General features: G+C 36.2%; 1 protein-coding gene across 3 annotated transcripts in view; it reads left to right on the forward strand.

Moving 5' to 3' along the window:
* The first annotated feature begins 12 nt into the window (after positions 1-12).
* The window catches only part of ATM (ATM serine/threonine kinase), a 59,985-nt gene continuing 36,519 nt past the window's right edge, over positions 13-23,478 (forward strand). For 2 of the 3 annotated variants that reach the window (XM_039564473.1, XM_039564486.1), the window contains exons 1-29: positions 13-117; positions 1,865-1,965; positions 2,051-2,163; positions 3,396-3,541; positions 3,957-4,121; positions 6,188-6,353; positions 6,632-6,870; positions 7,653-7,816; positions 8,054-8,223; positions 8,765-9,136; positions 9,690-9,884; positions 10,204-10,299; positions 10,900-11,125; positions 11,254-11,385; positions 12,094-12,219; positions 12,339-12,428; positions 13,382-13,550; positions 14,215-14,414; positions 14,980-15,062; positions 15,149-15,304; positions 15,761-15,836; positions 15,973-16,103; positions 16,464-16,584; positions 17,701-17,877; positions 18,639-18,808; positions 19,120-19,366; positions 19,957-20,075; positions 21,347-21,473; positions 22,697-22,896. In XM_039564473.1, coding sequence (XP_039420407.1) covers positions 1,894-1,965; positions 2,051-2,163; positions 3,396-3,541; positions 3,957-4,121; positions 6,188-6,353; positions 6,632-6,870; positions 7,653-7,816; positions 8,054-8,223; positions 8,765-9,136; positions 9,690-9,884; positions 10,204-10,299; positions 10,900-11,125; positions 11,254-11,385; positions 12,094-12,219; positions 12,339-12,428; positions 13,382-13,550; positions 14,215-14,414; positions 14,980-15,062; positions 15,149-15,304; positions 15,761-15,836; positions 15,973-16,103; positions 16,464-16,584; positions 17,701-17,877; positions 18,639-18,808; positions 19,120-19,366; positions 19,957-20,075; positions 21,347-21,473; positions 22,697-22,896 — 4,448 coding nt within the window. In that variant the 5' untranslated portion in view covers positions 13-117; positions 1,865-1,893. Of the gene's footprint in view, positions 118-183; positions 313-1,864; positions 1,966-2,050; positions 2,164-3,395; positions 3,542-3,956; positions 4,122-6,187; positions 6,354-6,631; positions 6,871-7,652; positions 7,817-8,053; positions 8,224-8,764; positions 9,137-9,689; positions 9,885-10,203; positions 10,300-10,899; positions 11,126-11,253; positions 11,386-12,093; positions 12,220-12,338; positions 12,429-13,381; positions 13,551-14,214; positions 14,415-14,979; positions 15,063-15,148; positions 15,305-15,760; positions 15,837-15,972; positions 16,104-16,463; positions 16,585-17,700; positions 17,878-18,638; positions 18,809-19,119; positions 19,367-19,956; positions 20,076-21,346; positions 21,474-22,696; positions 22,897-23,478 lie in introns of those variants that run through there. The other variant, XM_010400560.4, reaches the window with a different exon arrangement.

Consider the following 23,478-nt stretch of genomic DNA (forward strand, 5'->3'; position numbering starts at 1 on the left):
CGGAACCCGCCGCGGCCGCTCATCCGCTTCCAGGTCCGCCCGCAGCCGCTGCTTCCACACGCGAGCCCCGCTCCGCTCCGCGCCGCCGGGAGCGGGGCTGCGTGCGCCCCGGCCGAGGTGAGGGGCCCGGGTCCGGGCGGGGCGGCCGCGGCCCCGGCTGCGGGTGCTGAGGGGCGGCTCGCGGGCTGCGGGCGCGGCGGCGGCCCGGGGTTGCCGGGGACCGGAGCTGCTGCACGGCGCTGCGTGTCCGCCTGTGCTGGGGCACCTCGCAGCGGCTTAGCCAGCTCCTCTCTCCGTGATTCGTGTTATTTGGTACGCCTTCCTTCCCTTGTGTAATTTATGTAGGGGGTGAAGGTGGCCGTCATGTGCTAGTTGGAAAACCGTGTAACTAAGAAGTAGTAGGTGGATTCATTCTTGGGAATTTTCAGTGCTGCTGTTACGGCTGTTGAAATACCAACAAGTACAAACGAGAGGATTGCCGTCTTCCCCTTGAATGCCCAGGCCCTACAGCAGACGACTCCTGTTGCCACAGTTTCCGATCAAGCACTTCAGACGCCATTAGTGTTTAACAAGTTTCTTTCTGTTTCGTTTCCAGCAAAAGCAGCAAGCTTGCTGGGTTGGGTTTATTTTGTTCCAGTGCCCAACCACCAGAGGGACAGAGAATGGTTGAGCATTGGCCCATGGAAGTGGTCGCAGCACCAACCTGCCAGAGTTCAAGAGCTGTTAGAACACTCTCAGGCATATGGTGCGATTCTTGTGTCCTGCATAGCGCCAGGAATTGGACTTCGGGGATCCTTGTGTGTCCCTTCCAACTCAGGATATTCCATGATTCTATGAAACTAGTAAAGGAGCACTTAATGAGTGCAGTTGTACTGTACAGGCAGCCTTCACACTTAAAATGTTTTTTTTTTCATACACATTTATCAGTCACCAAACCTCTGATCATACTTAGTTTCAGCCTGATCTTGATTGAAGTCAAAGGAAATAAATGCAGTCTAAGACAGTAGATATTTAAAGTTTTGCTTGTCTAAATGGCTGTTTTTATATTCTCACATAAGCAGTCAAGATGCAGTGCTGTGCGTCATGATTGCCTGTTCTCCGTTACTTATTACAGCAGCAGCATATGCTTAGAGTTACTTCCAGCTTGTGTGATCTGTCTTTACCAAACAGGGTTTCCCTTGGGTCTGCTTTAAAGGTGTAAAAGTAGAAGCATGAAAGTTATATAGAATGTCATGGCTGTGATCTGCAGCAGCATCATTTTATGTAATGCAAGGTCTAGCTAATTCCAACCTCTGTTGAGGAAGAAGAGGCATAATTTTAAGTGATTACAAAAGGAAAAAGTTGGTTTTTTCATATGACTGATGTTTAATCATCCTTTGACATGTTGAGTGCCCCGGGGATTTGTCAGCAGATAGTGCATACCCTATGAAAATGTCCAATGTGAGGGAGGAAGAGCATTTTCCGAGTGCTGCCTTCTGGCAGCGTCAGGTTAAGAGAGCTACTGAAAGTTAGTGCTGCTTGCCAGAATGTATTCAGCTCTGTCATTCTTACTATAACTGCACTCCCAGTTGTCTGCCCAGCTCTACTCAGTTAGCACTCATAAAAAGGGAGGAAGTCAGAGCTGTGTGAAGGGGTTCTCTGCATTTATTCTGTGACTGTTGTCTGTGGGAACAGATTATATTGACATGAAACTGCTTCAGTTTTGCAAGCAATAAGACTGACCCAGACACAAATGAGATTTTCAGTGGAACATTGAACATCGTGGTTCTGTTTGATACTGGACTTTCAGTATACTGCAATCCCATTTCTTTTACTTGGCAGTGTGTTCAATAATTACTGTTTTATCTATTTCTTCTGTCTGCAGATACAAATGACTCTTCTTTAAGCTGAACCATGAGTCTTGCATTACACAATTTGCTTGTTTGTTGTCGTCGCCTTGAAAATGAGAAAGCTGTGGAGCGAAGGGTAACAAGTTTTCTTTTGGGGTGTGTACCTCAATTAGCAATGAAGGGGATCATAAAAAATTATTCTTCTTGTAATACATTTTCAGAAAGAAATTGAAAATTTCAAGCGACTTCTCCGTGATTCTGAAACAGTTCTCCAGCTGGACCGGAATTCTGATTCTAAACAAGGGAAGCAACTCAACTGGGATGCTGTGTTTAGGTAGTTTCTTGGTTTTGTTTGTGAATGGTCACAATTTGCTTAAATGGGACATCATTCTTTTGTTTGTCAGGCCTATTTTAATGCTTATCTTTCTGGATATTGATTTAGACTCCTTGTCAGCTTGTAAACAAGACATTACTTATCTTACTCTCTAAAGGAAGTCAATTTAAAATGGACAAAAGTGCTGCACTTAACACTTGCAGAAAACTGCTAGGAAACTGATTATTAATTGGGTAGATGCTTTTTCTTGCCAAAATAATAGTTACTTTCTTTTACTGAAAATTATCCTTTGCATCTAATTTTCAGTGTACAGTTCTTAAGTAGATTACAGATAGCTTTGTTAAAGTTTCTTGTGTTGCTGAATTCCTCAAGACACAGTAGAAGGACTGTGACATGAAGTAAAAAAGATGTGCTGAGGTTTGTAGAGGCTAATCTTTGATGCAGTCTGCTTCAGGTGTACTATAAGATTGGACTAAGCATGAGTGTGCTAAGTTCTTACAGCAGCTTGAACCAGTGTTAAATTCATGTTAAAAGTTTATGTGAATTATTACTTTTCATAGAATGGTGTCTGGTGAGCTTTCCATTATGTTTTTTAATTGGAGAGCATTGGAATAGTTTTTGTTTCACACGTGTACCAAAAGTTTCATAAAGAGTCTTTGATAAATTTTGTATGTTGCTTTAGAGACAGTAGTATATTAGAAATACACGGGAGAAATACAAAAATAGAGACTCTAAACTGAATTCAAATAGTAGGCCAGAAAATCTATAACACTTACAGTGACAAAGTGAAAGGTTTAAGTTATTCATAAATTGAAAATATAATCCATGTATTAACTTTGACTGATAAAGAAATAGGATTTGAAGGCTTTCCCCAGTAAAACAATGGTAAGTACTTCCTACTATTTTGTTTTATAATGTTCCAGCATAAATAAAAAGACTTAGTATTGCTTTTTTCCTAATTTTGACTTGTATGTTTAGCATAATGCAAAGTTTTAAGGAAGGTTTGGTCCCTACACCAAGTTGCTTCTGGGTTATCTTTAAAACTTACATCTCCTTTTATAGACTGTTTTTGTCATGCTTGGACTGTAGTATATTTCAGTTGGTTTTCGTCTTTGATCATTAGAATAGTGAGAAGAACAGGAGCTGACATTTTAGGCTAAAAGAACATTTTCCTATTTTACTTCAGTCATAAGTGAGCAGATCCTTGGTTAATATCTCTTTAATTTTTGAAGTGTCTTGCAGAAATATTTTCAGAAAGAGCTTAAAAACCTGCAGCTGACAAAACCAAATGCATCTGCTTCAACCCAAACTACCAGACAGAAAAAGATACAAGAAGTTGGAAGTTTGGTCAAATATTTCATCAGATGTGCTAATAAAAGTCAGTAATACACATTATCATGTAGTTACTGGTTTGGTTTGGTACTTTGCTTTCAACTTTGAATTTTTACTTTGAAGTTAAGTTACCAATGTAGGGTTCATCTTACTTGCTTCCAGATGTTTACTATTTAATGTGAATCAGTCCTTTGTGCTCCTTTTCTGCCCTTTTTGATGTTCACAGTGCCTTTTTCTAATTACTCAATGTGTTTATAACTGATATACCCTCCCATAGGTAATTTATATTTTAGAAACAGTTTAAGATGAGATTTCCTAATAGACTGTCTCAGAACTGTAGATTTTGGGGTTCTGTTGTTTTGGTTTTTTTTAAATTAAGTAACATTTATAAACAATTAATTACAGATTTATTTGTTAGAATTTGAGTTAATTAAATAGTATCATGTTGTTTCTTCATGTAGGAGGACCCAGGCTGAAATGTCAGGAACTTCTGATTTATGTCATGGAAATTATAAGAGATCCAACAAGTTGTGCTGCTTATGGTTCTGACTGTAGTAGTATACTCCTAAAGGATATCCTCTCAGTAAGGAAATACTGGTGTGAGATATCCCAGCAGCAATGGTCAGGTAACATTTTTGAGCCTACTTAGAAATGTCTTTTCCTTTTATAGAAGCATGTCCTAGATGCATTTTAATTCGTTTGATGCCTTGTTGTGTGAGGTAGTACACAAAATATGGAGTAAAGCAGTGTCAGCCTTGAGGGCTTACACTTGAAATAAACAAAGCAACAAAGATTAGGAATTGATTTTTTTTTCCTTTCTGTGTACTGTTTGTCTATTGCTTGCTGAAACATGTACTTAGTACAGTATGTATGCATGGTCTGCACAGAGCTTAACGTGTAACAATTCCATGGAATGTGTGTGCTGGAGAACACCTCAGTAGAAGTGGTGTTGGTGTGCAGTTGTTTGCAAGTTATTAAGAACAGGCTGGTGTAGTTTTGATATAGTTAATGTATTACTGCTAAATTTTATTATCTGAGTTTTTCTGGCTTGTGAAATCCTAAAAAAAAATTGAGTCGCTATATGCACATATCATACATAAAGAAAAACTGAAAAACTTACGATTTAAATAGGGGGAAATAGATGTAAAAGTTGAATAATGATTTAGCATGCAAGCCGAACTAAGTGGAAATGCAAAGATAATTTTTCACTTTTCAGGGGATTGGATTTGACTCCAAGACAGTTAATTTTTTCAGCATGGAGAAGAATGTTTATGTCTTCTGAATTATCTGACATGTACTAAGCTCTCAACTCACCTATTTTCATTTACTGATGTAAAAGAAAAGTGTTTTGAAGAGAAAAAAAGGGTATTAGAAATTTTACGGTCCAGTTTGTTTAGTGTTGTGTGTGCAAGTGTGGAGAAAGTTTAAAAGTACTGTCTGTATTTGCATAGTGTAGTGCTTTGAAGTCAGAGTTTGGATTTCTGGAAATGCTCTGCTCTGTAACTTGAGTAGAGGGGCTTAATTCATTAACTACAGAATAGAAATAAACCTGCAAAGAACTTGGAGGAGGGGTCTGGTGGTACTGTGCGTGAAAGGGGAGGCAAGAAAAACTGCTGAAGGTTGGCAAAGCAGAGTGACTGAGATGGAATCATTTAGGATGGGAGATTCCTGGAAGTGTCTAAGGCCAGGTTGGATGGGGCCCTGAGCAACCTGGTCTAGTGAAAGGTGTCCCTGTCCCCGCAGCAGGGTTGGAACTGGATGATCTTTAAGGTCCTTTCCAATCCAAACCATTCTGTGATGCTGTGATTCTATGTGGTTGGGTAATTAAAGAGCCTGAGGGTGGGATCGCCAAAGTTAAATAATTTGGTACAGTTTGGCAATGGAGATAGAACTGGATGATTGAGGAGGAAGCTGGAACTGCATGGGGGCCCTGCCTGAGACTGGGAGCCAATGAGGTGCGTAAATGACACAGTGCTGTCAGCCTGCAGCTGGGATAGAAAGTGAAGGCAGGGACTGATCCCATCAGGAGGCTGGAAGCTGGAGTTCAGAGCGGTAAACAGGACAGAAGGAATGGGTCAAGAAGCCAGGGAGGTTGAAGACAGATATTGAAGGATTTGGAGAAGGGAAACTGAGGCTGAGTGTCACTGGAAGAGAGCACAGGCATGGGGAGCCAGGGGGGGTTGCTGAGAGGTGGTTCGTTTCTTTAGGAACATGGAAATTAGCGGAGTCTGTGTATGGGCAAAAGCCACAAATGTGACAGAAGAAATGTTGACATTAGATCATAAGGAGCACAGTGGAATTCAGTTACTGAGGTGAGGCAGGGCTGAAGGCCATAAATCTAGAGGAAGTCAGACTTTAATCCGTTAAGTGAAACAAGTTGCTTTTATTAAGGGAGGGGTATGTCATCCTTTAAAGGTTACTGTAACCTTTCTAGTGATTCCACCTTAATGCTTGCTTGTAACTCTTGGGGTACAATAGAGAAGTCAGTTTTTTATTTAAAAATACAAATATATTCTTGATATAAAATCAGGAATCTGTTGCTGCTGAAAGTAAGAACATGGATTCCAGCTCTTGACCAGAGAGTGGTGGTCTCTGTATCATTAATGCAATATTTTGTGTCAACATTTTGTAATGTAATCCTCTGTAATATATGTGTTTATACTCAGTTGTATTTTTTTTAATACATTTGCAGAGTTGCTGACCCTGTATGCCCATTTATACCTCGAATCATCTGGGAACATTAATAGAGTCTTAGTGGCTAGGATAATTCACACACTTACGAGAGGGTACTGCTTCCAAACTGATGGGTTGAGTTCCGATATGCTTGTCTTCTTTTCTAAAGCAACGCAGTCTGCAAGGTATGTTGGAAGTGCTCCTTTTGTATGCTAGAAAATAACTTATTTTAAGTATTTGGGATTAGACTTCAGTAATAACAGGTAATACTTCTTCAGACATATTTTCTTCTGTCTTTGAATATCAATTGAATAACTTCTCTAAAATACTAATAACTTCTGCATTTATTAGGCAAATAGTATTCTGAATGCTGTTACTTGCTAGTATTTACATTTAAACAATTCTTGTGAAAATAAATAAGATAAGTTATTTTGGAAGTTCAGGTGTTAGGTTTGTGTTACAGGCAGGAGAAGAACACTGCAGGCCTGGATCATATTGTTGGAGCTATGAATATCTTCTGCCACAAATTTGCTGACAACTGTCGCATACGGATTTGCAAAGTAGGGGAAGAAATTTTGCCTACAGTGCTTTACATATGGACTCAGTATAGACCAAAGGATTCCCTGAAAGAATCAATAATTGAGTTATTTCGTCTCCAAGTTCATATTCATCATCCAAAGGGTGCAAAAACTCAGGGAAGAGGTACAATAAAAAGCTTTTTTTTTTTTCTTCTTTTTTTTACTGCTGCATGTGGTTGTTCAAATTATTGTGCCAACTCTGAATTTTCATACTGGGTCTTGGAAACATTAATGGTAGTGATGATTATTTGTCAGTAGTTTTATGGTGTAAATTAATATTGAGTGAAAGTGAAAAGGAGTTTTCAAATTTTATTGACTAAGAGCATATTAATTGTGTTAAGTCCTTTAAAGGTTGGGGCGTCTTTTAATCAAAAGGCAGTTTTAATTGCTAAATGAAGATACAAAGTCTTTGGGGATAGGAAATAATAATTTAGATTGGGTTTAGATTGCCACATGTATTGGTTTCTTACCAGGTCTATTTTAGCCCAGAAATTACTACTCTCAGTGAAGTCTGACTTACACTATAAAACGGCTCAGAGAATATAACTCAGTAATTATGTTTCTCTATAATGGCCTATTTTAGTTCTAGCTTAATTTTTTTTTATACTTTGTACAAATCTATCCATTACCTTTTAAATGTGTTCTTTACAGTTAGATGAAGATTTGTTTATAAGAAACTTAATTCCTACCCTAATTATTTGTATATGCTGATTAAGTTCTCTTTCATTTTTTCACTTTCTTTGCTTTATTCATTCTCCGTTAGAGAATTTGCTTTTCATGCCTGCATTTGTTGAACTTTTGTGTGCCTTACTCATATTTTGGCTGTATTTGCATTCTCTAGGTAGGTTTACATGTTGTATCGAGTGGGTGATACATGCTATCTTTTAATTGTTTTTGCATGTACAGGTGCATATGACTTAACAAAGTGGCAAAGCATCTTACATAACCTGTATGATCTGCTGCTGAATGAAATAAATCTCATCAGTAGCAGAGGGAAGTATTCTTCAGTCTCACGTAATGTTGCTGTAAAGGAAAATTTAATTGAGTTAATGGCTGATATTTGTCATCAGGTAACATTTTTATTTGAATATAAGGTTGACTGTATAATTACTAAGTTGTATGTTTTGCTGAAATATTTATACCTTTTGTCTGTGTTCTGTTGGGTTTTGTTAATTCTGTACAGTTTAGAAATGTATTAGACTGTATTTCACTAGTGTTTCTTGTTAGGCTCTAAGCATTTCAGTTTTCATGTAAATACTGCTGCTTTTTTTAAAATTTGCATACTTTTTAATTTCTCTTTATGAAAGGTTTTTACAGAGGATACCAAAGTCCTTGAAATTACCCAGTCATATGCTGTTTCACAAAGAGAGTCCTGTGAGGGCACAGTGCCAAACAAGCGCAGGAGGATTGAGCTTGGCTGGGGGGTCATTCGAGACAACGTGCAAAGATCCCAGAAGGATTTTGATGTCATACCTTGGTAATAAGATCTTTGCATGGAAAACATATCACTCCAGACATCTTTTTGTATTTAACCTTCTTCCTGAATATGCTGTGCATTTAAGTTGGGTGTCTGCACATGCTGTAATTATCTATCTAAGCAGTGAACTTGGTGTCAGAGCGTTTGGAAACCTGCTTTAAGCTGGCTGTGTCGTAGTACAGTAACCATTAAGAGTTTGGCCATTTTGGACTAGTTCATACAGTTTTCTTTAATACTTGTCCTGAAAACTGTTCCAAGGCCTGGCTTCTTTCCTTGGACCTTGATTGAGGGGTATTTTGTTTGCCACAAGGGACTTCTGAATTGTAGGAAATTGTTAGTGATAGTGAGGCTAGATGAGCAGTCTATACAAGTAAAAATGGTAGAAATACTGAATCTTTAACTTTTGATAGTAAACAAATCAACTCAATACTGCAAAGTATAAATGAGAAATGGCAATTGGAGAAAGCTTTGTTGTGTGTTCCTTCTGAAAATACAAATTTCTGTGTATTTGGTATTAATTGCTTCACTTTGTGCTTTCAAGGTTACAGATTACAAGTCAGTTAATATCCAAGTATCCCATGAGTCTTCCTAACAGTGAGCTGCCTGCCTTGCTCAATGTCCTTCATCAGTTACTGCCTCAGCAGCGCCGAGGAGAAAGGACCCCATACGTGCTGAAGTGTCTCACAGAGGTAGCTTTGTGTCAAAACCAGAAAACTGATTTGAAGAGCACCCTCAAGCTGGAGCTCCAGAGAACCTGGGCAAAGATCTGGACTCTGACCATTCGCAGTGTAAGCCTTCAGCAAATTGAAGCGGAGAGCTTTGGGCTGCTTGGAGCTATGATTCAAGGGAACCTTGTTGTAACAGATAAAGAACTCTGGAAAATATTTTCAGGACCTGCATGCAAACCTTCAAGGTAAAATGGAAGCAAGGATAGTGTTTTGTGTCTGATTCATATTTCTCTTCACTGTGCAACCAAAACCACTGTGTTAATCAATATTATTGTTGTTGTGACTGTGTTTCTATTTGGGAACTGCACACATTAGTGTTCAAAGCATTTGATATGATCATAAATACATAGTAAGACTGAAAGCAGAGGCCGAAGAGGAGAGGCAAGCATCTTCACATTTAGAGTATACTAAAATGTAAAATGGACTGAAAATTTAAAAATCTGACTAACAGATAAATGTTGATTTTTTTGAAGTTAAGAAGTATGTTTTCTTTTAAATTTTCATTGGGAAATAAATACGCTGAAATAGTCTTTAAGATAGATAGGAAATGTCTGTAATAGCCAAGAAAAATGAAAGTGCGAAGATTTTAACGAGGGAGTTGACCAATATGCATGCTTGTTGACTTGGTTATGTACTTGATGCTGCCTGTGCATGCAGAAATACTGGCTTTGTTGTAGAGTGCTGATCAACAAATACCACATGGTTTCTCACAAATCCCCCGTTTCATTTTTGTTGCAGTTCTGCTGTATGTTGTTTATCTTTAGTGATGTCTACCTGCTCAGTGCCAGAAAATTTGGACATAGGAATGGAACAGAATAATTCTGAAAGAAATCTGGGTTCTGTGTTAAGGGAGGCAATAATGAAATGGCTCCTGTCCAGCTGTTTGGAGGAAGAAATAGAAGAATGTGCAGAGTTGCCTCCTGTGCTCTGCAGGTAAAGCTTTTGTGGCATAATTTTACATGTAAGCTCACTGTGTAACACAAAAAATTCTGCAGGGAAAAATGTATTATATTAAAGCTTAAGCAGAGTCTGTAGGGTTTTTAAGCTTCCTGTAAAATATCATTCTGGAGATATAATTTGGTTATCTGTCCATATCATAGCAGATATGTGACCTATGCATTAGAAATCTTCAGTGAAAACTTACATTTCTTTGAAGATACACTGTTAGTCTGGTTAATGTTCGGGTGTACTTCAGGAATCCCAAGACCTTGTCTGATTGCAAGAAAATAAAAAGAAATTTTCTTTTTTACAGTGATTTTCCTCATCTTGTATTACAAAAAATTCTTGTGAGCCTTACAATGAAGAACTGCAGAGCTGCCATAATCTTTTTCCTAAATGAGGCTAAATGGTATGTTTTTAAGTTAATCATTAGAGAAGCTTAAGTTGGGAATGCTGCTGCACCTTTCACCAGTGCATGTCTTCAAGCCTTTGGACTATATCCTGTTTCTTCTTAATGAAATTAAAATGTGTATAACTTGTTTGGATGCAAGATAAAACTTACCTACTAGAAGTTAAAAATACTAGTTTCAGGGGTTTTGTGGATTTCTGGTCCAACTGTGTAAAGCAGGCTGAGGTCAGGGATCCTAACACAATGCAGATGCTGCTCCGTAACTGCAGGAGAAGTATGTTTTCTTCTAAATTTTTATTTGGAAATGACTACGCTGAAATAGTCTTTAAGATAGATAGGAAATGTCTGTAATAGCCAAGGAGAAGGTGTGATCTGTGTGCAGGCTTCATGTTTTCTTACAGTTCAGGTAGAACTAAAATGGTAGTGTCCATTCCACAGGGAAAGTCATGTCAGAAAGTAAAGGTCAACCAGGGTTTGGAAGCACAAAAAGATAAAATATTTTATTTTGCTTTTGTATATTTCTTGTATTTAAGTAATAGTTTTTAAGACTTTTGAGTTATACACTGGCTGCTAAAATAAAAACTGTGTCTCTTCTTCAAGTGAGCAACACGTGCAAGGGAAAGAAGAAAACAATTTTTCTGATGTTGAAGAGCTGTACCTGCAGACAACATTTGATGAAATGGATATTTTCACTAACTTTGCAGTAAATGTTACAGATAAAAATGTGACTGGTTCCAGACTTGCCATCAACCAAAATCTTAGGGAAACACTGGAGAACTGCCTTTTAGCAATGTCGGAAAAGCTTTTAAGCAGTTGTGGTCCTAAGGTAAGTTAGAAATTATTGTTACATCCTTACGTTTGTGCTCCCAAACAATCTGTTTTCAAGGCAAAGTATATGGATTCTGTATTTTGTGGTGATGAAGCACTGGTATTTATACGGTGTATTTGATTTAGTCTAAGGTTGTTGCTGCTGAACACCTTGTCCGATGCGTCAGTCTCTTGGTTGGTGTTCTGGGTTGCTATTGCTACACCGGTATTTTTAAAGAGGAGGATGCCTGTAAGTCAGCCTTGTTCCAGAATGCTAAGGTAAGCAGTAATGCATTTGGGACCTATTAAAAATGAAATAAAGCATTGAATATAAATTAATTCATAAAATTTTGTTTGTATTGACACATTTTCAGAGCACAGGTATCTCCTCAGAAAAAGGCAGCTTAGGGAGGTTTAAGCATGCCACTGCTGCTGAAGGAGAGGAGTCACTGAAATTCTGTCAGTCTGCCAAGGCACGAGTTTTGCAGTGGAGATTATTCTAGATATTGATACATTTCTGAGTCACACCTTTCAAAAAAATGGAAGTCATTGACATGTAGACAAAGGACTAATTATAGGATATCAAGTCCTTTCATATATAGGTCTTTTATTCAGGAATTTGAGATAATTTGATAGTTCAAACCAGTATGAAGACAGCTATTGCTATTATTTTTATTATTGCTACTATCCAAGGTGGTTTCTTGCTTAAACACAGAAACCCAAAACTTACACTTTGTGGAGATATGCTATATTTTTCTTTTGTGATGAAAATATTAGTGTTTCAAGCATGTCTAGGCTATGGTTTTGTCACTTCTTGAGCAAAATCACGAAAAAATGTGGATTAAATGATGCACACTATGAACATCAAAGTTGTATGAATGAGAATGTATGAATGGGAATCGTATCCTTTTGTCTTTATGTGTGTGCTATACAAGTGTCAATGTATAAGGGCATTTCACTGAAGTTTCTGTGTTATATTTTTACTAGTCTCTCATTCATTATGCTGGAGAAAGCATTTCTCAGTCTAAGAACAAACTAAATGAAGATACCCAGATCAACATGCTGAGGACTTTGATAGTGCAGTGTACTAAATGTTTGTGCAATTGTACCAAGGTAAAATTTATAGAAATTTTAATTTCTTTCTTCATTAATGAGTTCAGAAAATTGAGTAGCATACCTATAATTCCTGAAAAAAAAAAATTAATCTATCTGTACATCTTGCTTCCTTACAGAGCAGTGCTAATAAGATGCTGTCTAATATATTCCTGCGTTTGTTAACATCAAAATTTATGAATGATCTCATAGATATTTGCAAGAATCTGGTAGGTACATTCTGTCTGTTTCTGATTGCAGTGCTCTTCTGTGAGAGGATTGTTTTTACAGCACAATAATCTGGAAGCAAACCAAATGAGATACATATTATTGAAAAACATAAATTGAAATACATTGAGTTTTATAGAGAATTCCTAACCGGAAACATTTCTAATTTAGCATTTGAACACAGACTTAGGGTAAGAAGAAGAGCAGATGGATAACATTTGATCAAGGTTAGCATTCCAGTTCACATTAAAAAACGAATTTATGCTATTTTTCATTTTTATAATACTTTGTTACAGTAGAAGTATATACAAAAGAATTCTATAACACATGACATTTAACTTTAATGCACTTGCAAAGGAGGGGGTTTTTTGTGTTTATTATGTGGGTATTAAATCTAACTGTAAACAACTCCTTTCTCGCTGGGAAAAGTGGAAGTGTGGCACATCACTGTGTTTAGAACAATTCTTAAAACTTCTCTTTTTGGCACGTTGTGCTGTAGTCAGGTCTGGGTAGGAAAGTTCCTTTGTTTTTTCAGATGAGGAAGAGCTGGGGGTTTTGCCTTGTGTTGTCATCTGGTTGGGAAAGTAGTAATTAGTGTTCCCGCAAAAAGTCACGTAACTCATTTTCATTTCTCTGTAACTATGAAGTGTGGTGAGAAGTTGGTGAGTCTTACAAAGAGAAGTGTTTTTAAAAAACTAACACTGTCCTTGGCAGAATCTAAAACGCAGAGGTCAGTATCTGTCTGAGGAAGAGTCTATCCTAAAGAGAATAGTTTAGACAATGTATAGGAAACAGGTTTATCACAAAGGATGAAATTCATCAATTCTGCGTCACCTTTACGTCTTCACCTGTTCTAGTTCACTGGGAAACTGCAGTGTCTCTCCTTGTGCTATGTCTGTGGTGTTTCATCTGTTCCTAAAAGCCAACTTTAAAAGGATGTGGTGTTTTTTGTCAGATGACAGTTACTGGAAAGCCAAATGTATTGGGAGAAGTGGATCTCAGGAATGATCCTGAGGAGAGTATAATGGAAGTAGATAACTGGGTATCTGATGATCTGTTTGATGATCATTCAGTGACTGACATCAGTGATACAAATGAATCTGGTGACATGCAGAGTGTAACAGGTAAGTATTCCCTATGTCCAAAACTACTTCCAAAAGCTTGTTTTTGCAAATATCTCTTTGCTTGAAAGGTAGTGGGGTGCAAAATTGAGCTCCTTTATTAGTAGTTGAAGCAGGTGGTGGTTGAACCAGGTACTTTCTAAGCAAGAATAATTTTCATCAGTGTTTTAAAGATGTTAATGAAGTGTTCTAGTTCATTTAGAAAAGAGAAGTTTATTTTTTATTTTATAAATAAAATAATGCAAGAAGAGAAGCTGTAACTAACTTTTTCAAAGTCAGGCAGAAGTTTTGGCAAGGAAAATACTAGAAAATAAGTCTGTAGAATACTTGTCTCTCAACAGATTGTGCTTCATTCTTTTAAAAATAGTCCTATTTAACTTTTCTCCTTTTGCTGATTAATAATTCTTGACACTATATCTGGACCTTCAGAGGGACAGGAGCATGAGTCTGTCTGTTTATTCCTGTTAAGGGCTAAAAGTACTGATGTTATCTTTTGTTTTAAATTCTTACTTCAAATGCCCTAACTGCTCAATAACAAATGAACATAAAGGTTGCTTGTACTCTATCTTTTTTGGGAACTTATATTAGTTTTGTAAAGACCTAAAACGTTACCACCTCTTCTACTGTCCTTGGAGAAGCATTTCTTACATGAAAATATTATTTCTAGGTGCTTTGAGCCCGTTAGCTGAAGAACAGTTGACAAAGCAGGATTTGCTTCTCCTTGAAATTGTGAGGTTCTTGTGTATTTGTGTGACTACAGTCCGAGTTCAGACAGTGAGCTTCCGAGCCTCTGATATTCGGAGGAGGCTGTTAATGCTGACTGAAGGCAGTGTCTTTGATAGCACTAAGCCACTGCATCTGCACATGGTGAGTATGAGGGGTTTTTACAGCAGGCCCATTTCTGTCATTGTACTGTTGCTACATTTGCATAGTCTTCTCAATTGTATATTGTCTTCCTCCTGTCATCAGTCTCCTGAGAAGACTTAGAATGGCTACATTTGGTGTTTTTGAAGTGTGTTGTGGTTGGGAAAACAGCAGTTCGAATTTGTAAGCCAGAAAATAAAAGAGTTAAGAAATATAAATATCTTGCCTTTATCATTAATTATTTGTTAAAGAACTAGAAATAGTCGCTGTGGTAGAATAATATCTGTGGCTTGGTTTAAAAGGGAAATATTTTTCACTGCCAGATCTCAGAATTTCATTATCTATATTACTGTGTGACGGTGTTTGCATGAAAAGGTGACCAATCTAACACGCAATCGCTGACAATAGCAATCTTTGCTGCATGGTTTTGTGTAAGACTTAACAAAAAAGTTTCCTCATTTTTCTTTTTGTAGACTTATTTTCTTAAGTACTATTTTGCATTTTGGTTTTGTTTGCTTTTTTTATTCCATTTGGGTATTTTATTCCATTTGGTTTCGTTATTCCACAGTACTTGATCCTGTTGAAGGAGCTCCCGACTGAAGAACACCTCTTGCCTGCAGTCGATGTTGATATGCTTCTTAAGCCTCTTTCGTAAGAAAGAAACTATTCAGCATGTTTTACATCCCTTTGAGGAGATTTGGTGGCTTTTTCAAGATCTTTCTTTCTTTCTTTCACAGTACTGTGTGTTCTTTATATCGTCGAGATCAAGAAGTTTGTAAAGTAATCCTAAATAATTTGCTCCCTATAGCAGTAGGGTTGACCCAGTTGGATGAACATGCTGAAGAGACAGGGAATGCCAAAGGACAGTTTTTGACAGTTGTTGGAGCCTTTTGGTATGTTATTTAATGCAGAAGTCTGTTGGACATAAAATTTTTGATTTTTAGTTTTTATCTTTGCTATCAGTAAGAAGACTGCAGTGCTGCTGTGTGTTGCTGTTTGTGTGTACTGTGGAATTTTTATCCAGCATTTAATTTTTCTGATTTTCTGTGTCATGCTATATTTATAGAAAAAAATTAATCCTTAAGATAGTGTTAGAATAATAAACACTATACTGTTGTGTATAAACAAAGACTGATTCTATGCTGAATTGCATCAGTAATTATAACAAGTGATAACTTCAGCAACCAAAAAAGAATGTTGTTTGCAGTTACCAATTAAAATGTCAAATTCTCTTAAACATGCCCATGGAGCACAAAAGAATCAATTGTGAGCAGCAGAAGCTAACTTGCTAGAATGTTTCTTAAAATTGTGGGCAACTTTTTCCTTTAATCGAGTATTCCTTGTTTTAGGCATTTATCTCAAGGAGGGAAATGCACAGCATCAGTAAGAGTGGCCCTGTTAAACTGCATGAAAACCCTGCTTGAGGTAATCCCAGATTTTCTGGCATTCATTAGCATACTCAATACTTACTTAAGATGTACTTTAAAACAGTGTCTAAAGATCTTCTGCGTATTTCTGTGTGTCTTCTGTACATTTAAATCACAATATTAATTTTCTTCAGGTTGATCCTCTTTGCAAGTGGGCGATCCTTAATGTGAAAAATGAAGATCTACCTGTGAGCGATGCTTTCCCACATTTCCTTGCAGACAGTCACCATCAAGTTCGCATTCTTGCTGCAAGGTCAATTACCAGGTGATAATGTAGATATTTTTTCTGTTTATAAGAATAATGCTTCATTTCACTTAACTGGGATTAAGTCACTTGGGATACTGCATAGCTGCTCTTCTCGATACTTCTGGAACTTCAATCTTGACAGACTATAAAAGCCTACCAAATTTTGTTGAAGTGTTTAGACTTTGTCTATATTTCAATTATTCTGTGATATGAGGGATCGATATATAGAAAGAAACTGCTCTAGAAGAAAGTAAAGAAAAATCAATATAAGGAAATAAAGACAAAAATAATTATATTCAGAAAATCAGAACCTTATTGATACAACATACAGTAATTCTGTAGTGCTACGCTAATAATTATTATTCTTTTTTTTTGAAGTTTGTTTCAAGATGTGAAACAGAGAGATTCTTCTGGAATGTCAAAACCTCTTCCCCTGAAGCTCCAGCAAAAGGCTTTTGAGAATGCATATCTCAGAGTTCAGGAAGGAATGAGCAATCTGGTACCAACATCTAGTCATTAGTTTTGCCTGGTTTTGATCTTTTGAATAAAATTACTTTTAACATGATCATGTTTAGTTTTCCAGAAGCATTAATTCTTCTGGACTTCTGGTAATCTGAGATGGTGAAACAAAGTAATAGGAAATTCCTTTCTCATCCAGTCACTCACAGTTTCACCCATATTAGAAGTTTGTAAATTTGTAAATTGTATGTTTCAGACTGCTCTTCTGTATCATACTATTTGTTGTTGCAGGCTCAGTACTGTAACACTTCAAAATCATAGAAAAATGTAGCCTCAATAATCTAGAAAACATATAAATAATGAATAAGGGGCAATGTAAATTAAATCTTGTGTTTACACAGTATAAAACCAAATTTGTAAATTTCAGAAGGATCATGTTTCTAGTGGTATTAGAGCAAGCTTTTTCACAAAATTGAGATTTGCTTAAAATTTTGAACTATTCAGAACCTTGAAGTGAAGGAAAAGTTACACTTCAGTGCAGTGACTGGAAATACAGTGGTGTGGTATAGTACTGTGGAATTCTTTTAACTATTACTTTTTCTTTTAATGTCTTTCACTTTTCCTCCTTCCTTGCTACCATGCTAAGTCATCTACTTCATCTACATTTTCCTTTTTTTTCTGTCATGCTGTTATCTACCTGCATGTCGTCTCTCTGCTCCATTTTCCTCTGTTCCCTTTGCCTGCTGTGTACCCTGGCCTTGCTGCTGAGGCCTCATCTCTGTCATCTTGTTTCATCCCTCTGTACTGTCACCTCCAGCTCTTTGTCATCGTCTTGTTTCTGTGTTGCTTTGAGTCCTTGTTCTGTCCCCTCAACTTGGCAGTGTCTGTTAACTTCTCCCCTTTCATTGCAGTTTCTTGTTGCTTTTATTTAAACTCATTACCTGGCAACACCATGCCTTAATAAGTGAGGAGAATTCCATTTGAATGGCAAGGTAGTTCTTCCCTATGTGCATCAAGGAGTAAAAGAAGGAGACTAGACATGTTCAGCAGTATTTATGTCAGTGCCCTTAATTTTAAATTATTTATGATCATTTATTAACTAGGAAATTGCTTTAACAGAATATTTGTCCAAGTTCTTCGTAATTTCTTATTGAAGGTCAGAGGTGATGTAAGTCCTGAAGATCTTTTGGACAAACAGGGTAATGGAAAAGCAGTTCTTCTGATGCTTATAACCATGGTTCTGTGCTGCAGTCCAGTCTGTGAAAAGCAAGCTCTGTTTGCTATTTGCCAGTCTGTGAAAGAGAATGGATTAGAACCTCACCTTGTGAAAAAGGCAAGTCTAACATTTTATTTTATATTTAGGTTATAAATTAAGGGTAGGTTACAATTGGAAGCTACAAAATGTTTATCTCAGTATTGAAATTTGTTAAATATTGTAAAGGTATGACTAACGTGGTACTTACGTAACTGAATTAATTTGTCTTTATATTTAATGACTTACATAGAAATAATGAAATCATTAAAGGCAATTTTAATGGTAAATCTTGTATGTTCAAAGCACAGATCTGAAATACAAATAGACTTTTATACACTGAATATTGCAGATCTCATTTAGAAAAATCATTCTACCCAGTGGAAGCAAGTTTTCCTATGTGGAAAATATGTAAAATAAATGCAGAGTATTGGAAGATGGTATGTGTTGTGTGGAATTCTATTTTGAAGTTCACAAGGGTGTACTGAAATTATTGCTGTTTATACTTCAGCCTTTCATGCTAGTCATTTTTTAAGTCCACATGTTCCTTTTATCCTTTTTTTCTGCTCACTGCTTCCTGGTTTTGTACACAGTCTGTACTGTGCAAAATGGGCACTGACCATCCTTTCTTAACTTGTGTGGGTTAGTTGTAGTTCCTTGATTGCCCTCTTCTGAGATATGGCAAAACAAATAGTAAAATGGCTTATGCTAAACAGGAGCTGAGTTACACAAATAATTCATTAAAAGGCTGGGGTGTACACATGGAGGTGTAATATTGTCAGTTTGCCATAGTACCATGTACTCCCTACGCTATTTTCGCAATCTTAATTCATGCATTTCAGGTTTTGAAAAAAGTATCTGACATTTTTGGCTATAAAAGTATAGAAGACTTCATGACATCACATTTAGACTACTTGGTGATGGAGTGGCTGAAAATAAATGACAGTGGATATAGCCTGTCTGCTTTTCCTTACGTTCTTCTGAACTATACTAGCCTTGAGGAGTTCTACAGGTAAGTTTGCTATATAAAAGCATTACTTAGAATTTATTTACAATTGTGACACAGGGTCTCAAATTGCTAAATATAGCAATTAATCAGAATTTTGTTGTAAGGTGATGTATTGAGAAGTTTCGAAATGTATTCCAAGCATCACGTGTATTATATTTATGCAGGTAAGATTTTTTTTGTGTGTGTGTAGCAGTAGCTAAACAGTGGTTATAAGTTTAGTTATACAGTAGAAGAATGGTATTTGCTCTAAGATGCTCGAGGTTTTTTTAAAAAGTAATTTAAGGACATTTTGGAAATGTATTTGCTATGTGTAGGTCTTGTTACAAAGTTCTGGTTCCACACCTGGTGATTAGAAGTCAGTTTGAAGATGTGAAATCACTTGCCAACAAGATTGAAAAAGACTGGAGACACGTTCTGGCAGACTGTTTTCCAAAGTTACTTGTCAATATCCTCCCATACTTTGTCTATCAAAGCCATGGAAAGAGTGAAGTAGCAGAGCAAAGAGAAATGGCTTCTAAAGTCTACGACAGGCTTAAGGATGAAAACTGCTTAGGAAAACAGGTAGGTATCCATTTAAAATGTGTAAATTGAGTTCTCTGGTGTTTAACAGACCAGAAAGAAACATTTATGTATTATGTAAGCGTAAATAGTTCAAATTTATAGGTACAAAATTAGTATTTTAATTCAAGCTAGCCAATTTTTATCCCGAGGATTTCAAGTAGCTATTCAATAGAAACTTTCAGGCCAACACTTGACTGAGGTATAATTTTTTTCAGAGTGCAAAAAAAAAATTTTTAACATTCATTATACAACCCTGAGTTTCTTTGTCGTATATCTGTCACATTTTCCTCTTAAAATATTTTTTAATGCTTTATGAGGAACCATCTTCTCCATAGGCAGACTCTGTGTTTGGAACTAGAAGTAAAAGGAAACATAATTTTTTTTCTATATACTGTAGGAAAGCAAATTGTTCTACCTGTGACTGCCATAGAGAAGCTTAACCAGGCTTAATTTATGAATGAATTGTATGCCATGGATAATGGAACAAATAGAGAATCTAGACAAGGAAAAGTGGGCTTTCTCAGAAGCCAAAGAAATAATTCTGGCTGAAATACCTTTTTCTTATTAAAATGCTATTTTTCTTCTTGTAGCAAATTGACAATTTATCTCATAATAACTTGCCAGAGATTGTGGTTGAACTGTTGATGACCTTACATGAACCAGCTGGTACCACGGTCGAAGGAGGGTCTCATCTAAGTAAATACATAAGGTATGAACTTGTAGGTTCTCTAAATGCTGAGTGTGTTTGTGTAACATTGTGCATTAGAATGTGTGCTTCAGGCATAAGAAGAGGTAACTCTGAAGCTGAGAACTGAAGGATTTACTGTCATTAGTAATGATACATCATAGTTGTGCCTTCATGGAGTTACTCCCCAAGATCAGGGAGGAGAAGCTCTGTAATACTGCAGCTAATGGAAGGAATGAACGGTGTGCAGGCAAATGCTGTTGTGTGTTGATGAGCTGGACTGCTGTGGCACTGCCAGTTTAGATTAGTTCAGGTTTGGATGGACTGCTGTCTCTGTTAAATTGGTCAGGTTTTAGTCTCTAAATTAAAGTGATTCTTTTAATGGTCTTTAATAACTAGAAGTCACAGAGAGGTAAAGTGAACTGTTTCTCGTAGTGGCAGATCTTGTCTTTGGTAAGGAGATTGGTTAAGCAATGTCAAATAAACAAATTCCTAATTAATAGAAATAGTCTAGTGCCATAAATGTCTTCAAGTTTATTAGCTTTTCAGTCATTGTTGTTGTCCTAAAATATCCCTATTTGTTTAATAATTTTCCAGATTTTTATGTTCAGATAGAAATTTTTGGAAAAACATTGCGTTTTTTGAAGTTCTCGAAGAAGATACCTTTATTGTAAAAATACTAAGTTGAAAGAAACCAAAGCATTTCTGGGAAAATCTGCCAAAAGTTAAACGGCTGAGGATTTAAGAACTCTTTAAAAATTTTTTTGTAGTGAGTTTATTAACAGACTGTGGTGTCTGCTTGTAGACAAAGCTCTTCTTTCTAAGAAGGAAATGGTAAGAATAAGAGTGATGAAACTTAGATTATGCACTTTTATTTCTACCATGATGCATTTCTTTTCTTTTTGAGGTCCCAGAAGACCTCACTACCCTGTTTTTATGTCAAGATTCATGATTGCTTTTTTCTCAGCCAAATTGTTCCCACAATTACAAAATGCAGAAGATTTACCCATGACTTGTAATTAGATTTTTGTACTAAATACTTTAGATGAGACAAATTATCTTAAAAAAAAAAAAAAGGATGTTAAGAAAGTACAGTTTAGAAAGCTGCCATAGAGGGACAACAAGCAGCTACAAAATAAGGTGCGTGTCACTTTTCTGGATGCTTTTGGTGCTTCTTACTGAAAGCAGAAAATATTTTCTAGGAATTAATGTGTTTATTCATTAAGACTTACTGTATTAGATACAAGTGGTTTGATTTTTGAGAAGAAAAATATAACTCCTTTTTATTCATTTAGGGAACTGGATCCTGCTCCTAATCCTCCTCATTTTCCATCTTATGTGATTAAGGCAACCTTGGACTATATTAGCAACTGTCATAAAAGCAAATTAAAAAGTATTGTAGAAGTTCTTTCTAAAAGCCCTGTAAGTATGTAATGATGATTTTACTTTTCTGTAGAATGCAAAATTTCTATTATGGGACCTCTTAGTCAAATAAGACATTTTCATCATTTCTATGTGAGGAAAATAAACCACCTTAGACCCTTTTCTGTTCATTTGTTTGCCTTCTGAAATGGGAAATGTCCTTAATTCAGGGACAGAGTTAAGTGCATTATATAATTATATTATTTTATTAATTATTATAATATACGTGTTATACAATATGTCTTATATAAATGCATAAATTATGTAATTATATACATTATATAATACACGCAAAGTAAAGAGGATTATTTTAAAGGTTGGGGAAATCTCTGTGTACCAGACATAGTTTAGAATGTGGCATATTTGTCACATGTCTGAAGAATGTTCTAAAATAATTATATTTGGTCAATTTTAACTAAATACAGCCTACAATTAAAATATAAAACTTGCCTACTTTTAGTGACAGTGTTAAATTTTATACTCAGTGATATTGACACTTGATTTTCATTTGTTAAAGGCAAATATGAAGACATAGGAAATTATACAACCCTGCAATAAATCATAAACATATTACTGTCTTCTAACATTGTTTCTTAGAAATGTATCTTTTTAAAGTTACGCTGTGTTATTGCGTATGTTGTCAACAATTTACTTGGCCTATTTATAAATAATCTAAAAATAAGAAAAAAACTTTACTGAACCATGTTTTAGCTAAATCTTTTGAGTGTAAAAGTTAGTATTGCCAGACAGTGGAATAAGTTTTTTAAAATGTTACACAACCTGCCTAGTGTTTTAAAATGACTTTTTTTTTTAAGTTTACAGTTTTAACAGTTGCAATCTATAGTGCTGTGTTCTGTGAAATGGTGCAGTTTGCACACATGAACATTATGTTTGAAAAAATACAGGTTGAATCCTTACCTGATGTTTCAATGGTTTTTATTTGATGTTTTTCCTCTTGGTAAAAATTGCCATAACTGTTTGGCTTTCTGAAAAATGTACACAACATTTCACATGTTGGGGGAATAAAAAAGGAAAATTAGGAGGTATGTGGCTTATTGTCCTGTTTGGAGAATTGGTTTCTCTGTAGGTCTTTTGTTTGTTTAAAGCAATAAAAATAATGAAGCTTTTTTGCCAATGTTAGGTTTTAGGTTTTTAAAGTTTTTTCTTGATATCTGTATTGACATTATGAATAATTTTTTTACTCCTATTTTATTCATTTTTAGGATTCGTTCCAGAAAATCCTTCTAGCTCTTTGTAAGCATGCATCAGATACAAAAAACATGTATAAGAAACACAGAGTTCTCGTAATCTATCACTTGTTTGTTGGTCTGTTACTTAAAGAGATCAAGGACAGTTTAGGAGGAGCCTGGGCTTTTGTCCTCCGAGATGTAATTTACACCCTGATTCACCACATCAATAGCAGGTAAAGAAAGTAATTAGATCTTCTGTCTGTGCTCCTTGGCTTCTGTAAACTTACATTTTGATATTGCTAGCAGATGTTAATTAATCAGTAAAATTAGTTAGAATTTGCTAAAATTAAAAATTAAATCACTATTCTTTTATAATTTCAGAATTTAAACAGAGAACTCTTACTAAAATATGGACTAATCTGTGCTAGCCTTGTATTTAGATGTTTGCTATACTGCAGGTTTTGTATCTGTAATAGGCTATCAAATTGTAGGAATAAGCAGTGTTGGGAGATTTTGATGGCAGGGTGTTTAGGAATTTAAAGCATATGGGAGAAAAATTTAAAGTGTGGAGTTAGGGGCAAAGTAAGCACATGTCAAATAAAATGCGCTTATTGAGTTAATTGGAGTGTTGACATTAACATTCTCACCAGTGAGTACCTAGCAAAGTGAGAACTGCTACATGTTATCTTAGCTTGCTTTCAGGTTGAGGAAACTGGTCCTTTATCAGGTTAAAATTTAAGTAGGATTCTTGCCTTTTACAAAGAAGGCTACAGGTATTTTCTTATTTGAGCTTTAACTCTGGGTTTCACAGACAG

This window comes from Corvus cornix, chromosome 1 (assembly GCF_000738735.6).
Source record: "Corvus cornix cornix isolate S_Up_H32 chromosome 1, ASM73873v5, whole genome shotgun sequence".
Lineage (NCBI taxonomy): Eukaryota > Metazoa > Chordata > Aves > Passeriformes > Corvidae > Corvus > Corvus cornix.